Below are 20945 nucleotides of genomic sequence, written 5' to 3'. Positions count from 1 at the left end.
GAGGGTGCTAGGAGAGCTGGGCATTCGGGGGGCCTTGCGCACAGAGACATAGGAAGGGGGAGAGTTGAAAGGATGTGGGGCAGGGATGGGGCTTGGGATTTGAAGGGGCTTGAGGGGAGGTTCAGGGAATGTGGGGTGGGGAGGGGGCTCTAGGGATTTGGGGAAGTGCTGAAGGGATATGGGGTATTGGGAGGATGCGCTGAGATTTGAAGGAGATGTGGGGAGGTGCTAAGAGGATGGGAAGGAGCACCGCTCAGCTGGGTTGGGAGAGGCCAGGAGCTGGTGTGTGGCTCACCTGGGCTGTGGGGAGAGCCAGGAAGCAGGAGAGGGGCGGTGGGAGGGGCCCTTAAATGACCTCCCCTGGTCCGGAAAAATTCCTCATTTGGGACCAGTCAGGTCTCAAGGATGCTGGACCAGGGAGCTCCAACCTGTATCACATTTCTCTCTATATAAAAACTTTTTCCTGCAGGACGACTGAGTGATGTCATCTGCATCCTGCCACCCGCCTCCACCTCAGTCGCGTGGCCTCCTCCCTTCCTGTTGCTCCTGGGAGGCATGAGCCACATGACCTCTTTCCTCCCCCCTCCCATGTGTGCCCCCCCCCATCTCTGCCAGTGAGTGGGATGGGGATGAGCATGCAGGATCTGGGTGGGAGGTAGGGTGCAGGAGGGGTGAGGGTGCAGAGTCTGGCCAGAAGAGAGGGTGCAGGAGCAGGCTGGGGGTAGGGTGTCTGGCCCAGTGGCGTAGCGAGGGGTGATGTGGGGGACAGTCACCCCCGGGCGCCATGCTAGGGAGAGGGCGCCAATTTAGTCCTCCTCCACTCCCCCTGTCATTGCTCGGCTTACCTGCTCTTCTTCTACCCACCACTGCTGGCTGAAACCTCCTCCCTGCCCCCAGCCCGACCCTCCTCCATCTCCGCCAGCGGATTAGTGATGGAGGGGTGGGGGAAAATGCAGTACAAGCTCCCTTCCTTCCTCCCAGGTTCGGGCTCAGTCATGTGCCAGGTTCAGGATTCCGCCGTGTGGCGGGGGCGGGGATGACAAATTTTGCCTTTGTCCACATAACACCCTCACTACGCGTCTGGTCTGGGCTAGGGCAAGGTGCAGGAGTGAGCTGGTTGTAGGGTGTGAGGCCAAGGGAAAAGGTGCAGGGGCAGGCTGGTGGTAGAATCATTCAAGTGGCAATGATGCCATTTGCTAACCCCCACATATATATTGCCGTTTTCTGAATTTGCTGAGAAACAGTTATGCATTACTGTAATATGTACTCAGAACTTGTTAGTCTACAGGACCTTAGTTTAAAATTTGCTTTAAAATATTCATTAATGTGTTGCTGAAAATTATAAAAATCACATCTCTATAATACCCTTGCATAGATATTTAGATGTACAATATGAGTATACATCCTTAACCTTAAACACTTGGGTCTTCAGATACATAGTTTTTCAATAAAACCTTCAAAATATCACCCTTATCTGAAATATACATTTTAATTTTAATTACTATAGTACAAAAAGATTGCTTCCGAAGTCTCCTATTTTTTCTGTCTCTCTCTCTAATTTTAATCTTTCTCCCTTCACCCCAACCCACCTCTCCTTTAAGAAATCTTTTAAAGGAACAACACCCTTTTTTTCCAGATAGTTTCCTTGCTTTCCTTCTGTCTATTTGATTAACTAGTTTTAAGAGAAACCTCCACCAGTGCCGTTGCAAGATATAAAGTCCTTTATTATGCCTAAAATATTTGAAAACATATCATTTAAAGTTTGTGAAATTTCATAAACATTTCTATTGTTACGGAGATTACACAAAGTAAGCTAGTGTGCCCTTTTTCTAAAAACAATGGACTTTGTTATGAACACATTAAACCTCTTATGACTGATTATTGTAAAAGTCTTTGTTTCAGTGAGGTAAATATGTAATAATCTGGAATGATTACTTCAGGAAGGCTTAAGAGTACATTTAAACTATAAAATCAGCTTAGAAATACTGATTAAGAAAATGTAAAACAGAGAAGAACTGAATTATATATTCCATAATATTTAATGTATGCAGCAGGATAGCTGACCTCTTTCTACAAAGGTTTTGCAAATAAATCTCTTGTGAACTTGAGAGTATAACATAAAACCTGTGACCAGGGTTCCCTGTAAGGTGCGCTCCTGCTAGCAGTTCACTCTAACTGCTGCACGCCCCTTGTCGGGCGGGAGCAGGGAGCGAGAGACTTCGTTCACTTCCCCAGCCCCAGGCCCTGATTGTCCTGGGGAACTGAGGTGAGCACTCGAAGTCTCCTCCCGTCCTCCAAGGGGCGTGGGCACTAGAGGGAATGCTGCCAGCTGTTCAGAACAGCTGGCAGTTCTCTTTGGGGCGGGGGGGGGGAGGGGTCTGATGACAAAGACTTCACGCACTTCCCCACCCCCAGGCCAATCAGGGTCTGTGAGTGGGGGAGCACGGAAGTGACCCTGTCCTTTCTGGGGTGGCCAGGGGCCACTTCAAACATTTGTGAAGTAGCCCACTCCTGAGTTAGCACATATCCTAAGGGACCACCGAAGGTAGAGTGGCCTGTTAACGCTTCTGCAGTCATAGGACAAAAAGTCTCAGAGTCGTAGCCCTGTTAATTAGTAACTTTAAAAATGAGTAGTCCTGTGGCACCTTAGAGACTAACAAAAATAAATACAGTATCATGAGCTTTTATGGGCAAAACCCACTTCTTCAGATGAGCCTGAGTGGAAAAAGAGGACAAAAAGAGAAGGTTAGTAGGTTACAGATTGTTGTAATGAAATAAGCTATAAATCCAGTGTGTCTCTTCAGTCTATGGTTTTTAGTATCTAGCAAACTTATTAATTCAAGCTACCAGGCTCGTCTTTTGAAAGAATTGTGCAGAATTTCTGTGAGGTCGAGGCCTGGCGTGGTAGATTAGATAAATGATGATTGTGGTGTGAAGTGTTCACCAACAGTTGCCAGAGTGTTTTTGTCTTCTATAATTATCCTGTGTGAGTTCATTCAGGAACATAATAATTGTCTGGTTTCACTCACATGGGGTGTTTAATGCACTGGGTGAAGTATGCCAGCATCATAGTCTCCTCCCTGCTCCTCCAGCTTTATGAAAACTGGCTTCTCATTAGGGATGTGAATGTTTATCCAGTTAACTGGCAGGGGCTGCAACAGCTCCCTGCTTGCCATGGACAGGGAGCTGTTCCAGCTCCATGGAGGAGCCCACTTCAGGTAGCAGCTGCTCTGTTGTCCCAGCTGGAGAAGCCTTTGTCTACGGTGGGCCCAGGTACCCCCCAGTCAGGGACTACCGTGGCTAGAATGCCAGAACAGCCACTGCCTGTGGGGCACACTGGCCTGCTGCAGGCAGGGGCTGCTCCAGCCTGGTTAGTGTAGCTCTTGCCTGTGGGGGAGGTGGGGCTGCTCCAGCCCAGAAGCTGGGGGGAGGGGAGCCCTGAAGCATCTCTCCCTGCCATCCCCTCTTAATCAGTTAACCAGTTAAATAGGATTTGACATCCCTACTTCAGAGTATGCATACTCGAAAGCGCTTTATGCAAAATGCATCATGTGACATTAATTTTGAAGTTACAATCTGCGGAATGTGTATATCCTATTTTTGTGCATGTCTCATTCTGGAATGTGAAGTTAGAAATATCAAGTGTGAATATGATTTTAATTCTAAATGTGCTAATGGCAGCCATTCGTGCTACCGTAGGAACTTAATGGCTCAGTACTCAAAACCAGATAAGTGCAGGATTTGGAAGGGGTTTTGACCAAGAACTTGCAGGGACAGAGATTACAGACTTAATCAGATCCTCATGGAGTCCACCTTGCAGTGTCAGCCAGTATAGTTGGCCACAGTGCTGAAGTAGATGTCCTTGGTGCAGAGTGCACCATCTTCTGCATGGGACACCACGGGGCCACAAAAGGTCTTGGCCTCAAAGACACTGCAGCACTGACATTCATTAGCACTGAAGACTTTGGCTCCAACTTTGCACATCGCTCTCGCTTTCCAGTGTCTGTAAGTGGCAGAAGCAGCCCAAGGTGACTAAATCTAAGGGAGTGTGTCCTGTGTCACGACACTTCTCATTGCTGAGAGATCAGTTGGCACCGTCGACTCTGGCACCGCAGTTTGGGCCATCGAGTCCAGTAAGAGTAGTATCTCCTACTAGAAATAGCTATATGAGGAATGTGGCCATCCTGAGACTTACAAAGCGGCCCCGGACTTAACAGAGATGATGTTCAGCTACTCAACATCCTCTAGGGGCTCCCTGAGGCAGCAATCCCCAGTTATTGGTCCTGCACAGTCAAGAGGCAAACCTGCTATGATGCGGTGCTCAATTTCACTACGAAACTGAGCATCCTGAGATCGGTCACCCTGGCACCGCTCCCAGGAACAATCCCATCGGCGTCAGACTTCCAGAGATCTGACATGGGTGCAACGTTCACCTGTACCATTTGGTGCGGCACAACCTCAATCATCTTGGTTGGAGTCAACTTCAGAATCAGAGCCAGAGTGTTACAGGTCTCACAGTAGCTAGTGCCACTCTTCTCACTGACATGGGGACAAGCATGCTCAGGTCACCCCAGTATCTAGGCCAGTTCAGTGACTAGCTCTGCTGCAGTAGCCCTTCTGGACTCCCTGAGCATATGTCAGCCGACGGTCAGGGCAGTGAGTCCCTTATGACCGGCTGAAGTTCTTTTAAATTGTGCTTGGTTCTGTTACAGCAACTGAAGGAGTCAGGTTAAAGCTTAAACAGTTACTATTTATTGTTACAGGGTAAACTTAGTTGTTAAATGCTACTACTGTGTTACAGATAACACAGACACTACAAAGGACAGGACAGAAATTACACTAATAAGTCACTTATAGGTACCATGAAACCCTTTGGTTCTCTGAGCTCTTATTAAATGCATGCAAAATAGACACATAGCAGGTATATATTCTCACCCCTGCGTTCCAGACTTGGCGTGGCCAGCGTCTTTCTCTCAATCCCTCGGGAAGAAGTAGGGCGAGGTTGGGCGTCCCACAGACCTCGGGAGACAATCAATACCTGCCAGCAGGTATAGATGATTGGAGCTCCAATAGGGTGGGCTGCTGAACCTCTTTTTATACCCCTTGGGTCATGTAGGCTTCTTCCTGGTTTCAAGTGGCCAATTAGGAAAAATGGCTTTGAATGCCAAGTTTCCCACGAAGGGTGCAAAGCATAATTTACACCTGGGAAAATGCAGACAATGGGCACCTCTGGTATGTGATGGGCGAAGATTCCTCTCCTGGGACAGTGCAGGCGTGTCAATTACTGGTACTAGCCATCAGGGCGACGGGAGGCCCCGGGTCGTCAGCTAGCCCATTTACTGTCTGGTTTCTGTTTATGGTAGAGTCAGGGACAGGCAGCAAACCTGTGTTCCCAGGGCATCAAAGGCTGACTGCCTTTCTTTTGCTCTCTGGGGGGGGGGGGGAACAAGATGGGGCTCATTGAAAACAAGATGGGGTTTTGTGTCTGGCTACATTCCACCCCCTTGACACGCCTCACTATGTCCCAGAACGCAAGATGGCGGTGATGCCAGCACCCTTTGCCCTCCTTGGAGGAAGCTAAAATCGCCCTATCAGCAGGGTCTGATCAGATAATTTGGATCAAGGGATTGATTAGGATCACTTCCCAACGCCATATACCAGATTTGTGCAGAGGAGGTAGCAGTGTACACAAAATGCCTAACAATACATAGAAGCATGCAGCAAGCAATTACAACAAGTAAAATGGTTAATATAGTATTTACAATAGAGTGAAGGAAGGGAGTTAACGAAAGTCCTAGGTGTTGGGCTAGACAATCTAGCCACGAGGCTTTACATTTTTAGTTACAGCATGTCTTATCCCATAGCGTTTGTTGCCACTTCCCTTGCCTCCCCCTCTTGACCTCCCCCCAGAGTTATTTAGAGGATTGCGGTAGTCGCTGTCATCGAACCATACTGGTCCCCATCGGAAGATGTCACTTTGTTTCACCAGTCATTTGGGCTGAGAGGGACAAACTCGATTCCCAGTCCAGTGGAGGAGTCAAGTAAGGTGTTCTGGTACAGCAGTAGCAGTTGGGATGAGGAAGAAGACCATGGCGAGTTGGAGTACCATGTCTTATTTCAATAGTCTGTAACTAACAACAGTGGTTGCAAGCACAACAACAGCAAGTGGTATATATATATATACAAAAAGTTCATGGTGGTGTCCCGGATCCACACCAGAATTGGGAGGGATCCATCCCACTGGAGCACTGTTCAGGGATATTGCCTCAGTTTTCTGTAATAAAACATAAGGTTTGCCGGTCTTGGATACAATCCAAGCCTCAGTAATGGTTATTGGTGTTAGCCCAGCATCTGCAGTTGTCCAGACTCCTTTTCCCTTATAGGAGTGCAGTACATGGGTTTGTGTTCCCAAACTGGAGTGTTGGGACCAGGGCTATTAAGTGGTTTAGTCCCATGACTGTAAACAACCCTGTTGTCCATCGGGTTGGGTAAGCAAAACCAATTTTTGAAACAATTTTTACTCCAGTTAAAACATACTTCCACCCTTGCTTACTGGTGGGTAGTGTACCAATATAATTTACTTGCCAGGTTGCCCATAGTATTTTTCCATCTCTTAGCCTGGCAAATCATTGCCTTTCTGTTATATGTTTTCTGAGTTCAGCACATAGGGTGCAAGCTTGTACCAGATTTCTGGCTTGTTTGTGGGTGATAGGCCACCCCCTGGCATGTGCCTGCCGCACCAGCTTATCGCTCTCTGTGTGTCCCAAGGTTTCATGTAGCCAAATGTACAGGCGTTCCCAATCCACCTGGGCAGCAAAAATTTGTACTGCTGCATCTGCTAGGTTATTTAGCTGTGCAGTCAGGGTGTTATTCTTGTGGTGAGCTGCCACATGACCTATGCTTAAGGCATTTTGGGTTGCATACTGGTATATCCATTTCCAATATTCCAATCTCCAAACAGGCTTTCCTATTTCCCAGTTATTATTCTTCCAATTAGTTATCCACTGGGTGGCTCCAGCCCATACAGCATAGGAGTTAGTGTAGATGGTACTGGCCCCTGCCTCACAAGCTAATTGATTGCTGCCAGCTCTGCAAGCTGAGCTGTTCCTTCTATGTTTGTGGACAGGGGTGCAGTGGATGTGTCTGCTGAAACAGCAACAGCCTTCCCTGTCCACTTTCCTTTGAAATAACCAGGCAGCCTGTATTTACATATAATGTTGAATTTAAAAGCAAGCCAAAAGTGTTATCAACTCAGCCTTGAAAGAGACAGTTAAGTTTCAAAGCTTGAATTTCTAAACTAATAATTTGGTTTCTAGAAAGTTAAATGTCCTTAAGAGTTGAATGCCCAACAGAAGCACTAACCAATTTGTGCCTTGTTTGTTTGCAATTTTAAGCAAGAGGACATTATCCAAAACAAAATAAAACTAGTTAATTTGAAATCCACAAAATAGAGTTACAATATATAGAGCTCATTCCTTTATGCAGTTAACCAATTAAGTTTTAGTAGAATCCTTAATTTTCCTTTGCAGATTTAACAAAGGTGTCCATAGACAAAATGTTTACATTTGATTGTTTCTTTGCATAGATCGTTTGCACAGTGCTTAAGGAAGAGGCTGCAAAGAAACAAGGTGTCATTTTTAAAACAAGATTTCCCTTCACATATTACTACCATTGCTTAATTCCTTCCACACTCCCATGGAGTCCACCTTTTATCTTCACATTCCCTCAAATCACTTGCTTTGTCCTTTCAAAGAAAATGTTTCTCATTCCTAGTAACTTTCCAATGTCTGCTCTACTTTCCTTATTCCTTCAACTCTGCCCATAGGGCTCCAAACCTTTTGCCTTCCCCTTTTTTTACATGCTTTTTTCCTTCTTATGGTCCATCCTAATTCCTGCTAAATGACTTTTTACAATGACACATGTTTGTCTACTATTAATTTGGTAAGGAGGGTGAGCGTGTTCACTAAGCCTCATACCTCCTTTTCTTAAGCATATTCCTGAGGGAAGAAAAAAATACATCTGAGAGTTGCTTAACTCTCAGCACCCATCCATAAGGGAATCTAGCTCTGTCTGGGTACTGAGGGACATGCATTTCTACCTCTCCACTTTTGAAGCAGAGGCTTTTACATTTTTGCAGTTTCATATTTGTATTCTTATATTCAGACAATTTTGAAGAACACCTCTTTACAGGTTTTCCATAGAAGACAAAAGCTGCAGCTGTTTCCCTCTCCTTTGAAGTTGAGGGTTTACATATACACAAGTAAGTTAGTCAATTTGTCTTCTAGGTCTGAAATTGTATGGACAAGCAGTTAACACTTGATCAGACCAAGGACTATGCCCGAACCTTTGCAAGATTTTGTTCAAAAGGGGTAACATCTTTTACAAATGCCAATTTCTCAGTCTTCTCTCTGTCTTCTTAAAAGACTGCTTACATTTAAACTTTTCCTACTATACCCAACCTCCTATTTCTTTCTTTCTTTCTGGAGGGCTACAATTTGAACTTTCTGGTCTCAGGTAGTTTGCTAATCAAACTTAGCTATTACCTGCAAAGCTTCTTTGTGCTGCCAGCTAGGGCATTTGCACCACAAAGGAAATCACAACCTGTTGTGGCTCCTGGAGCTTTCACAGCATTTTAGTCTGTTTGCAGTTTTTACTTATTCTATAGTTTACAGGAAAATGTGCAATCTTTGTTTACAACACTACTTAGCCACATTAAACTTTGCATATAGTGTAACTCTTTCTTTATGCTTACAGTTTTCCTGTACCTTCATTAAACAACTTGGACTAAAATGGTCTTACTGAAAGTAAACCAAACCAATTTGTTTTAAACCTACAAACAAACAAGATTACTGGACCTTAAAACTTCATTTATTTACACATATATATATATATCTACACACAGATACACATACATTCTCTCTGAACCTTTCTTACACTATTTCTACATAGCTGTACAATAATTACATTCCCTTTTTATTCATTGGGGTAGTTCAGTTCCAATAGAACCCCCCTCCCTTTAGAGTTCTTTTAGCAGTCTCTCTAATCAAATGTTCAGATTTGAGTCAAATTTGCCTGGGTTATTTACAGACATTCCTTTGGAAAAAGGGCCCATTTTTCCTTCAGAATGACTGTAAAGAAACCACAATTTTCTATCTACACCATTTTAGCATTTGCACAACTGCTCAATTCTCTCCATTCTCTGCAGAGTTTAAATTCTCTGTTTCTCTTTTCTTAAAACACTTTCTTATCTCTAAAATAAAACTGGCCTTGTTTCAGATATTACTCTTGTAAGTATGCTTTAAGGGTTTAGATTTCCAGTACTTACTGCCTTTTTCTCAGTTCTACCACAAGGCTTTCAATCTTATCTGTTACCTGCCTGCTTGTCTGGGCCTGATCCTGTTTTTTATTTCTGCCTTCTTGTCTGGGCCTGATCCTGTTTTCCTTGCTAAATGGAAAGTGGCTCCTTTCCACAGACTCAGGCTTTGTCCCATTCTTTAGCTTGCAGGCAGTTCTATACTTACAGAACTGCACCCACAACTCCTCAGGATTTCCCCAATCCTCTTCTAGCATTTCTCTATTCCATTTTGGGTTGCCCCAACCTTCCTGGGCAAACCCTTTCTCTATACCACTAAAATCCATGTCTATCATGACAGGCTTCATGTTGCTGTATGTGAACCAGTAGCACAATCCTGCCGACTACGCCAATTCTGTCAGCCGACGGTCAGGGCAGTGAGTCCCTTATGACCGGCTGAAGTTCTTTTAAATTGTGCTTGGTTCTGTTACAGCAACTGAAGGAGTCAGGTTAAAGCTTAAACAGTTACTATTTATTGTTACAGGGTAAACTTAGTTGTTAAATGCTACTACTGTGTTACAGATAACACAGACACTACAAAGGACAGGACAGAAATTACACTAATAAGTCACTTACAGGTACCATGAAACCCTTTGGTTCTCTGAGCTCTTATTAAATGCATGCAAAATAGACACATAGCAGGTATATATTCTCACCCCTGCGTTCCAGACTTGGCGTGGCCAGCGTCTTTCTCTCAATCCCTCGGGAAGAAGTAGGGCGAGGTTGGGCGTCCCACAGACCTCGGGAGACAATCAATACCTGCCAGCAGGTATAGATGATTGGAGCTCCAATAGGGTGGGCTGCTGAACCTCTTTTTATACCCCTTGGGTCATGTAGGCTTCTTCCTGGTTTCAAGTGGCCAATTAGGAAAAATGGCTTTGAATGCCAAGTTTCCCACGAAGGGTGCAAAGCATAATTTACACCTGGGAAAATGCAGACAATGGGCACCTCTGGTATGTGATGGGCGAAGATTCCTCTCCTGGGACAGTGCAGGCGTGTCAATTACTGGTACTAGCCATCAGGGCGACGGGAGGCCCCGGGTCGTCAGCTAGCCCATTTACTGTCTGGTTTCTGTTTATGGTAGAGTCAGGGACAGGCAGCAAACCTGTGTTCCCAGGGCATCAAAGGCTGACTGCCTTTCTTTTGCTCTCTGGGGGGGGGGGGGAACAAGATGGGGCTCGTTGAAAACAAGATGGGGTTTTGTGTCTGGCTACAGCATATCACCAAGACTGGGCATAGGACCCACATCGCTTGCCTCTGATGTTGAGTTTGGAGAGGTTGGAAGGCATTTGATACGGTCTTGCATGATATTCTTATCAATAAACTAGGCAAATACAACTTAGGTGGGGCTACTATAAGGTGGGTGCATAACTGGCTGGATAACCGTACTCAGAGATTAGTTATTAATGGTTCAAAATCCTGCTGGCAAGGTATAACAAGTGGGGTTCCGCAGGGGTCTGTTTTGGGACCGGTTATGTTCAATATCTTCATCAACAATTTAGATATTGGCATAGAAAGTACGCTTATTAAGTTTGCAGATGATACCAAGTTGGGAGGGGTTGCAACTGCTCTGGAGGATAGGGTCATAATTCAAAATGATCTGGACAAATTGGAGAAATGGTCTGAGGTAAACAGGATGAAGTTTAATAAAGACAAATGCAAAGTGCTCCACTTAGGAAGGAACAATCAGTTTCACACATACAGAATGGAAAGCGACTGTCTAGGAAGGAGTATGGCAGAATGGGATCTAACGGTTATACTGGACCACAAGCTGAATATGAGTCAGCAGTGTGATGCTGTTGCAAAAAAAGCAAACATGATTCTGGGATGCTTTAACAGGAGTGTTGTGAGCAAGACACGAGAAGTCATTCTTCCACTCTACTCTGTGCTGATTAGGCCTCAGTTGGAGTATTGTGTCCAATTCTAGGCACCGCATTTCAAGAAAGATGTGGAAAAATTGGAGAGGGTCCAGAGAAGAGCAACAAGAATGATTAAAGGTCTAGAGAACATGACATATGAGGGAAGGCTGAAAGAATTGGGCTTGTTTAGTTTAGAAAAGAGAAGATTGAGGGGGGAAATGTTAGCAGTTTTCAGGTGTCTAAAAGGGTGTCATAAGGAAGAGGGGAAAAAAACTTGTTCATCTTGGCCTCTGAGGATAGAACAAGAAGCAATGGGCTTAAACTGCAGCAAGGGAGGTTTAGGTTGGACATTAGGAAAAAGTTCCTAACTGTCAGGGTAGTCAAACACTGGAATAAATTGCCCAGGGAGGTTGTGGAATCCTCATCTCTGGAGACATTTAAGAGTAGGTTAGATAAATGTCTATCAGGGATGGTCTAGACAGTATTGGTCCGGCCATGAGAGCAGGGGACTGGACTCAATGGCTTTTCGAGGTCCCTTCCAGTCCTAGTGTTCTATGATTCTATAAAGCAGTGTTTCTCAGCCTTTTTTTTTAAAGGACCCCTCTTTCAAAACAAAATTGAGTACCCCCAAAACCAATGCCCTCCCCTACCTCAGAGCCAGGCACCCCCCAGCTCCTTCCGCTCTAACCCAGTGCCCTCCCCTCGAGCCAGGCACCGGACGTATGGTAACTCTACCTTTGAAGTGTCCGCTCCCACTGCCTGGCCTGCCTCGGTGGCTTGTCTGCAGGGAGCAAGTGGCCTGCCAGCATCAGGCTCACTGTGCAGGGCTGTGCGCTCCCACCCCAGCCCAGCGCCCCCCTAGCATGGCACCCGGGGGCAACTGCCTTCCCGCCCACCTCGCTATGCCACTGATGTGGGGGGATCTTTTGGAGCAAATCTTATTGTGCCACTTCACCGCCTTTTAGCTCCTCTCCGCAGCACCATGGGGAAGGGACGTTGGGGTCCGTTGTACTGAGCTGCTGGAAGGGTGGGGGTAATGTGCGTTTCCAAGTTCAGCCTCCCTCCTGCTGGAGCGCTCTGGGGAGGCTGCTGGAGAGGAAACGAACTAGGAGAGGCAGCCATGGAAGTGATTTTTTTTCTCCCCATATTTCCCCCCCCCCCCCCCCCAACTTGGAACTGCCCTGAGTGTCACCGGAACTGCTGTCACAGACACACGCTTTTCCTACCAGCGCTGGGGCGTGTGCGCAGAGTGGCTGTTAATGGCTCCAAACATTCAATATGACAGGCATGTGTCACTGCCTCTCCCCGATCCCCTTTGCAGGGCAAAATCCCAGACATTTTTTGCCAAATTTCACTTGTGTTGATGTATCCACCAGACTTCTCTCACGTACCCCTAATGGTACCACCGGTCTAAAGGACAAAAGAGGAGGTTCAGGAAAGATTTTTTTCGGAATGTAGCCCACACAGATTATAGTTTGTAGTTGTTTGATGTTTTCTTTTATGAGTTCTACCTTGCAGTGGTAGGTAGTAGATAGGGGTGTGTGAGTGGTAGGTGTTTTATTTCTGTATTGAAGCAGGTTCTCTTGGGGTATTTGGGTGAGACAGTCTACATACGTGCAGTCATTATGTCAGTCCTTGCACTGTGGTTGACAAATATTAGCCCACCAGATTACAAGGAAATTCATTCTGAACACATATTGAGAAATACAGAAATCAGTCACGTAATACCAGTCAAAATGCAGGCTAGTATATCAATGGAGTTAAAAACTGTATATCATTGTTTGAGTTACTGAACAGATTCCCTCTGCTCTGATTGAGACAATTTTCTTGCTTTAAAATACCAAATATATAGATATATGTGTGGTGATCAGGATTCTGGTGAAAAAGACTTCAATAATTTTGCATTTATTTAGTGTGCATAAGCATTGTATTTAATTTTTTGTTTTTTTTTATTTTTTGGTCTCTAGCATATGATGGTGATGGAGGATATGCTAAAAGACTTTTTGCTGGGAGAACACCTTCTTTTAGTTGGCAACCAGGTAAGTTAAAACAAAGATCTCTGTACAATGTGTGGACCAAATTCACCATTGGTATAAGCAAGTGAAACTCAGTTATGTATGCTTCATTGAAGTTGCATCTATTGTGCTGTTGATAAACCTTCAATTTTATCTCAGAATGTTATTGGAATCTAATTTTGTGATATGTAAATAACTACAGAGAAATCTAAAACTAAAAAGACAAATATACTAGTAGCCATCCAGACTGCCAGGTTTATTGGAAACGGGTTACTCCTGGCGTCAGCTAGAAGTTTTGTCACGAGACAGAGTGAAGTGGAGGAGACTTGTGCGTGACCTATGCTCCACTCGGAGTACCAAGGTTTAAGAAGAAGACGACCTTAAAGTACTTCTGTGCAGCCACATAGAAAACTGATTGCATATCAGATTCAATCACTTCATGTGCTCTTAAGAGTTGAGAAGGATTCTTTTTGTTTTTATGTGGTTACTCCTCCTCAGAATTCAGGCTGTGGGATTTGTTTATTTTCTTCCACGAGTACACTTTGTTTTCTTCATTCAAAATTCTTTTCAAAATTCATCTCTACAAGTAACTATAGCAGGATGGGTATATAATGGGTATACCTGCTTGTATCAGGTTAGGCACAAGTGGGTCTGCCATGGCTTGAGGGCTGGGTGACCCTTGAACTCCACGAAACATTCTTTACAACTTCACAGCAAATGCAAAGTAGTAATGTTTTAGATCTTCTCTGTCCTCAAGTGCTATCCTAACTCTGGTCTTAATACTAGCTTACACTTACAACAAACATTAATTTAGTAAATATACATTAACATGTGTTGTAATCAAGACCGGATAAGTAATTCTTCTGTTTTACTGATTAGGCCTCAACTGGAGTATTGCATTCAGTTCTGGGTACCACATTTGAGAAAAGGTGTGGACAAATTGGAGAAGCTCCAAGGAAGAGCACCAAAAATTAGGGAAGTTTGAAAGAATTGGGTTTGATAAGTGTGGCAAAGAGAAGACTGAAAGGGGACATAACACTTTCAAGTATGTAAAAGATTCTGCAAGGAGGGAGAAAAAAAATTCTCTTTAACCTGTGATAGTAGGACAAGAAGCAGTTGGTTGAATTGCAGCAAGGGAGGTTTAGGTTAGGCAGGAGTCAGCAACCTATGGCACACATGCTATAAGTGGCATGCAAGCTGATTTTCAGTGGCACGCAGAGTCCGCGGCAGGAGCTCAGACTCCCCCTTCTCTGAAGCCTGTGCAGCCACAAGGTCTGGAGCACTAGCTCTGGCTCCCAGACAGACAGGACTGGGATGTATGTGTGAAGAAATGGGTGTGAAGAAAGCCCTGAATCGCGTCCGCCCCCAATGTCCCCGAGAGCCGTCCAGCTCCCCATCCATCTCCACTGGGTGGCACAGAGACCTGCGCAGAGCTAGGACAGCCCCTCCCCCGCATGATTGAGGCCCCGCTCCCATATGCTCGCTGCTTCTGCTCTGCCAACCCTGGCCCCACTGGTATATGAGGGGGCTGGAGTTTTTTGATGAATGCGTATGTTTAAGTTTATATAGTGAAAATATTTCAGACACAGTGCTATGTAGATATCTCTGAAAAGAACAACTAATTTATTCTTCTAGTGCTTCTGATCAGCTGAGTTAGTCATGTTCCTTGTGGGCTGTGATGTAAAATATGTCTAATCCATAGGGGCCAGTTACATGAGATTGCACAAATCATATGTTATTGTAATCTTCCCGTAGAACAACCCAATACTTTCAGCATTTTTATATGACATTGCTCATTATTCTAGATACCAGTTGGTATGTAAGAGAGCGCTTAATTCTTGACTCATTACTACAGGACTCGAGATGACATAAGAAGGAAGGTGACTTTATGCCATCTTTGTGCTCTTTGATCTCCACAGTTACCATAGGCTTCTTTCAGGGTTGTTCTAACTTGGGTCAACTGGAAACTTCTCCTATGAGGCTGTTCTAACATGCAGCAGTGTTTCTTTTCCCCGCCCATGTTGCCAACACATTCTTTATACAATTTTGTATAAGTTAGGATTGTGTAGTTAGGTTTTTCTCAGAAAGTCAGTTAAGTTGGCTTTAGTGGTCTCTTAATGGCATAGAGGAGCCTTAAATGGGTCTGGATGTACCTCAAGTGTTAAATTAAATCATTCCCTCTTGCTGGAAGGTTGTCCTTAATGATTGTAATAGTTTACACTTACACGAAGCTTTTGCATCCAGACAGCTGATTTATACACACTGCATTAATCACTGACTTACTCTGGTTAGATATTTCCATTTTACATGAAAATCTGAGGCATACAGAAGTGGTGACTTGTCACAGAACGAGTCTGTGGGAGAGCCGGGAATAGAATGAAAGAGCTTGAAAGAGCTGATTTCCCTAACCATTTTTGCCAAACAAGGATTTTGTGTGGTACACCACAGTATCTGTGCAGGAACATACTGTACTTCTTCAAGCAGCTAAGTTTAAAAGTTGACCAACCTTAAAATTTTTATAGTTATGATCTAGTGGCAAATGCCTTTTTTGTTTCTAAATATTATATGCATATTTTAGAAATAAATCATTCCCTTGGATATAAAATAAAGCTGTAAGAAAAAAGAGCTTGTATTTGATGAAACAAACAAAAAAAAGTGTAAGGTGAAATCCTGGCACCACTGGAGTCAGTAACAAAACTCCCATTGACTTCATGGGGCAGGATTTCACCCTGAGTTGTGTTAGCACTGTTCACTACATTCATTGGTGCTTTACAGCGTCAATTTAGTATCTGAGCATTCTTTTGGAAGCTAGACATGTTCTTACTCTCATTAGCAATGATAGCTTTGAAAGAAGAAAACAAAAGGCAGCCATGTTGTTCTCTGATCCATTAGAGAGGTGGAGAAAGCAATATTGTTTAGTAGTTGGAAAATATCTTATTTGTATGAGTGTGAATTTTGAAGACAGTATTACAGACATGCAGACAAACCATGTTCTTTTTCTTTTGCCAAAAAGCCTTTCTTCTTTTGTAGAATATCCAATTTGTTTGATATTTGATATGTTCTGTACCAATTCTGTATGTTCATCTGTCTCTCTGCGGTTTGTTTTTTGCCACAGTTGGCTCAAGCCTTATTCTGTGGAGAGTTGGGCATGAAATCTACTAGAGATTGGCACATAATGACTGCTGCCATCTGCCATATTTTTGAAGGTCTTTTTAAAAAGTACATTATGCAGTTCTCCAACTATGTAGCTGTTCTGAAACTAGATGGAACATTTCAGTGTATCAGACTGCTTATGGTTTTTAAAATCTCGTAGCTGCAGTAACAGCAGCGTATGGGTGCATTACTAACTCCATATGTGATATTACAGGTTTCCACCTGTATTTTATTTCTTTCTGATAAAATGTGTGTCCTTTGACTTTATGTAGTCCTATAATTTTTCAAGTTTGTGATTTCAGGATACTGGCAATTATTAAAAACAAAAATGCCAGTAATACAAAGCAAATTCCCTGTCACAGTTGTGTATAAAGATTTGACTTCATTTGCAGATTCAGATTACATGAAATCTTGAAAAACTTGATTTATTCATGTAGTAGAAGCTAAATCATGAAATATAGAGGTTCATAAAATCATAGAAATGTAGAGGAGGAAGGGACTGTGAAAATTCATCAAATCGAACACCCTGTCCTAAGGAATAAACAAGTAGACGTAGACCATCCCTAAGAGATGATTGGCTAACCCATTTTTAAAATCATGAGGACCTCCCCAATTATGGTAATTCCACAATCGCCTGTAGAAACCTATTCCAGAACTTATCTATCCTTTTATTTAGAAAGTTTTTCCTAATATCTAATGTAAATATCCTTGGCTGCAGATTAAGACCCTTACTTCTTGTCCTATTTTTAGTGGACATGGAGAAAAATTGATCACAGTCCTCTTTATAATAGCTCTTAACATATCAATTGTGTTTTCTCAAGACTAAACATCCACATTTTTTAACCTTTCCTTATAGGTCAAATTTTTTTAAAAACAATCATCCACGAATTGAACATAGTACTCCAGCTGAGGCCTAGTGAATGCAAGACCTTTTTCCTCCTATGTCTTATATAGGACACTCCTTGTAATACACCCCACAAAGATATTAACCTTTTTCATAACAGTGTCACATTGTTGACTCATATTTATTTTGTGATCCACTATAATCACCGCATCCATTTCAGCCACTTAGCCCTTTATTCCCCATTTTGTAGTTGTGCCTTTGATTTTTCATTCCTAAGGGTGTGTTTCAACTACATCTCTCTGTCGGCAGAGGGATGTAAATGAAGCACTTTGAAAGTGCAAATGAAGACGGGATTTAAATATTCCGTGCTTCAGTTGCATAATCACGTAATGGCGCTCTTTTGAAAAAGCGCTATTTCGAAATTGAAACTGCAGTCTAAAAGCAGTTCTTTTGAAAACGGGGCACTTTTTTGAAAGATCCTGTAAGCCTCAAAAAATGAGGCTGGACCATAGGTGTTGCTGGACCAGAGAGTGCCGAACTAGAGATGCTCAACCTGTACATGTTAAATCTGCTGTCTTTTTAAACCAATAACGCTGAATATGAAATAAAGACTAGAAATAAGAACTACAAAACTAATAATATTTCTAAGAGGGAAAGTACAACTGGTAATATGATAACTGCTGCACATCTATTTCTGTTCAGCTGTTACTTGTATAATATATGTGTGGATGTGTGTATATATACACACATACACACACACACCTCGCCCCCCCACACACACATACTGTATCACTGTGTGTGTGTGTGTGTGTGTGTGTATTAGGACAGACAAAATATGTTGTTAGGAAAAATAGTATTGTAAATGTGATCATATCTTGTGGTGTGAGATTTTGCTATATTGTAAAGGAGTTCTGACTTTATTCTCTTGACAATTCTTGGACGTTAAAATAGTCTTCTTTTTTTGTAATTTAAAAAATATATATATTATTGCAGGGTGTGGGAAAAAACAAGATTGTTGACCAATTCCTTCACCTGTTAAATAGACCTAGAGAATATTTACAGCTGCATAGGTAAGAATATCTCTTGATATGATGTGTTTCTTTTAATGTCATCTTGATTTTCACTACTTGGCTTTTAGATATTTACATCTCATATTCTCAAATTTGTGTTTATTATTTATATTGTGTTTATTATTTATATTGAAAGTAGGAATAAGAAATCCTCCGGAAAAGGGCTTATTTTCCGGAGAATCGCGTCTAGACTGGCGCTTTTCTCCGGCTTATCCCCAAGCCGGAAAAAAGCGGCAGCCATGTAAATGCAAATGCTGCGGGGGATATTTAAATCCCCCGCGGATTTGCAATTCCGAAGTGTCTAATCTGCATCCCTTTTCCGGAAAAGGGATGCAGTGGAGACACAGCCTGGGTGTCCCTAATTCGGGAACACCTCTTGTATAGACCCTGGTGGGTAGAGGCGGAAGCAGCTCTGCGCACTGCCACTTGCCCTCCCCCCTCTTATGGGGGAATGGCAGCACAGTGACATGCTCTGCTGGAGGCTTTTCAGGCAAATGCTGTTTCCCAGGATTGCTGGATTAAAGAGGTTCAAGTCTATTTATATTTAATGCTATAGGACTTTTCAGTGATGGTGGTAATAAATAATGAGGCATATTTTCAGAATCCAGTGTCAGGTAAGTTGTCATGTGTGTGTGTAGGTTTACAAAAGATATGTGCTTTGTTGTAGTTAATGGTTCTATAGCTGTCTTTCTCTTCAGCCAGTAGCCAGTTGATTGACAATATAGAAATTGTCTTTATTAAAAAATGTGTGATCTTTGCCTTGGGGTGATGATCACCTATTGTTTTTTGCAGTATTTCTGTGGCTCAGTAACTGGCTGGCATCAGCTCATCTGAACACATTAACACATACTGTTTACTGCAGGAAAGTAACTGCAAACTTTTCTTACTGTCATAGTTGTTAATATTTTAATACTTGGGTTATATGAAGCCTATTATCAGCAGAGTTACGCTTCCTATAAACTTCCATCAATTTGACTAGATTCTGCAAGTGTCAGGTGGTGGAGACTGAAGGCAAATATACTGTAACTGATGGGTTGTGATTTTCTCTTCCGTAGCCCTTTCATTATTTGACTGCTTGCCCATGTTCTCTGCATTCCTTAAAATGTAGAGGTGAAGATTAATTCCATCTCACTTTATCTCATCTGAAATCAGTGTTCACATATCAGTTCCATACCTTGGGACTCTGAATCCCCATGAGAGACCTATTATACAGGATAATAGTTTGTAGTATGTAGCACCTGTTCTTGGACAGGCACGCATTTATTTAATTCAGGCATACTACTCACATGTATGAGTTTGATCAACATTGGAACAGCTGTGTCTGCATAATAATTATGTAATATATGTACATAGTGGTGAAGTACAAGAATAGGTTGGTGAAGTACAAGTAAGTGGTGAAGTACAAGTAAGTACTATAATGCAACAAAATATTTTACTTTTTGGAACTAACGACATGTATTTTTAAATATCACATGTCCTTAATAGTGTTTATAATTAATGAATTGCTGCAGAAGAAATTGCTGCAATTGAGCATAACAGTAGTTAAGGCCTTTTTTTAATGAGACGCATCTTTAGCATTAGTTGGACCACAGTAAATATTGGAATTTATTTTGAAAAAATTGTGCAGTGTAAAAGTTTTCAAAAATTTCTCAGTGACTTAGAACTCTCAGATATACACCTTAAAAATTAGTGTGAACTAGATGTGTTATTCAGAGCACTGAAACATTTCACTCTCTGAGTTCCATATTTAGATTGATCTAACTGGAATAGATGCAGATAAGCAGACTGAAAAATTCTTCCTTTCATCTGATTACCATCTCTTGGAAAAATGGATTAACTAAATTAACAAAAAAAAAACCACCTTTTTATCAATGTAGGGAGCATTCACACAATGCTGTTGCAGTGGTATAGCTGCAGCACTATAGCAGTTGTAATGCTATAAGCTCCATTTTTAAAAGCATCTAATTCTGTTGACTTTCAGGGGAACTAAGAGTTTGTTTACATAAACATTTAGAGTAGGCATATGAATCTACCCTGAAGTAGTGTGCCATATGGTAAGGGTATGTCTACACAAGAGTGCAGGGGTTGGCAGCTTTTTCAAATCAAAGATTCAAACTACATCAAAATTCAGAACAAGTGGTCAACAAAGATCTGTATTAGAGGCTATGTCTAGACTACATGGCTCCGTTGACGGAGCTATGTAAAAGCGTTTATTCAGCATAGGCAAAGAAGCGGGAATTTAAATAATCCCTGCTTCAGTAAAATAAAAATGGCCGCCAAGCTGTGCCGACGATCAGCTGATCCGGCACAGCAGGGCAGTCTAGACCGCTCTGGTAAACCTAGTTTCACAAGGCATAAGGGAGCGGTCAACAAAGGCTTCCCTGGTCGACCGATCCACAAAGGTCAGGGCGGGAGGGGTTGGCCAGTGAGCAGGGGGAATTTGGGGCAGTCTGATTGGCCGGGGGCAGAGAGCAGGGGAGGATTTTGGCTGGGGGCCTGGGAGCAGGAGGGATTTTAGACAGGGGGTAGGCTGAGTGGCCAGGAGGCGGGGGGGATTTTGAACATAGGTCAGGCTGACTGGCTGGGGCAGAGGGCATGGGGAATTTGGCCAGGGGGGTGGGGTTGGGGTATTTTGGCGAGGGGACTGGCTCA

The 20945-nt window shown here is 43.1% G+C and overlaps 1 protein-coding gene across 2 annotated transcripts in view; it reads left to right on the top strand.

Annotated features, from left to right (window-relative positions):
• The window catches only part of VWA8 (von Willebrand factor A domain containing 8), a 251624-nt gene that overhangs the window by 116511 nt on the left and 114168 nt on the right, over positions 1-20945 (top strand). For both annotated transcript variants that reach the window (XM_075918951.1, XM_075918952.1), the window contains exons 20-21: positions 13179-13250; positions 18217-18293. In XM_075918951.1, coding sequence (XP_075775066.1) covers positions 13179-13250; positions 18217-18293 — 149 coding nt within the window. The remainder of the gene's footprint in view (positions 1-13178; positions 13251-18216; positions 18294-20945) is intronic.

The sequence above is a fragment of the Pelodiscus sinensis genome, chromosome 1, assembly GCF_049634645.1.
Source record: "Pelodiscus sinensis isolate JC-2024 chromosome 1, ASM4963464v1, whole genome shotgun sequence".
NCBI lineage: Eukaryota > Metazoa > Chordata > Testudines > Trionychidae > Pelodiscus > Pelodiscus sinensis.
This window is presented reverse-complemented; position numbering and strand designations above follow the sequence as displayed.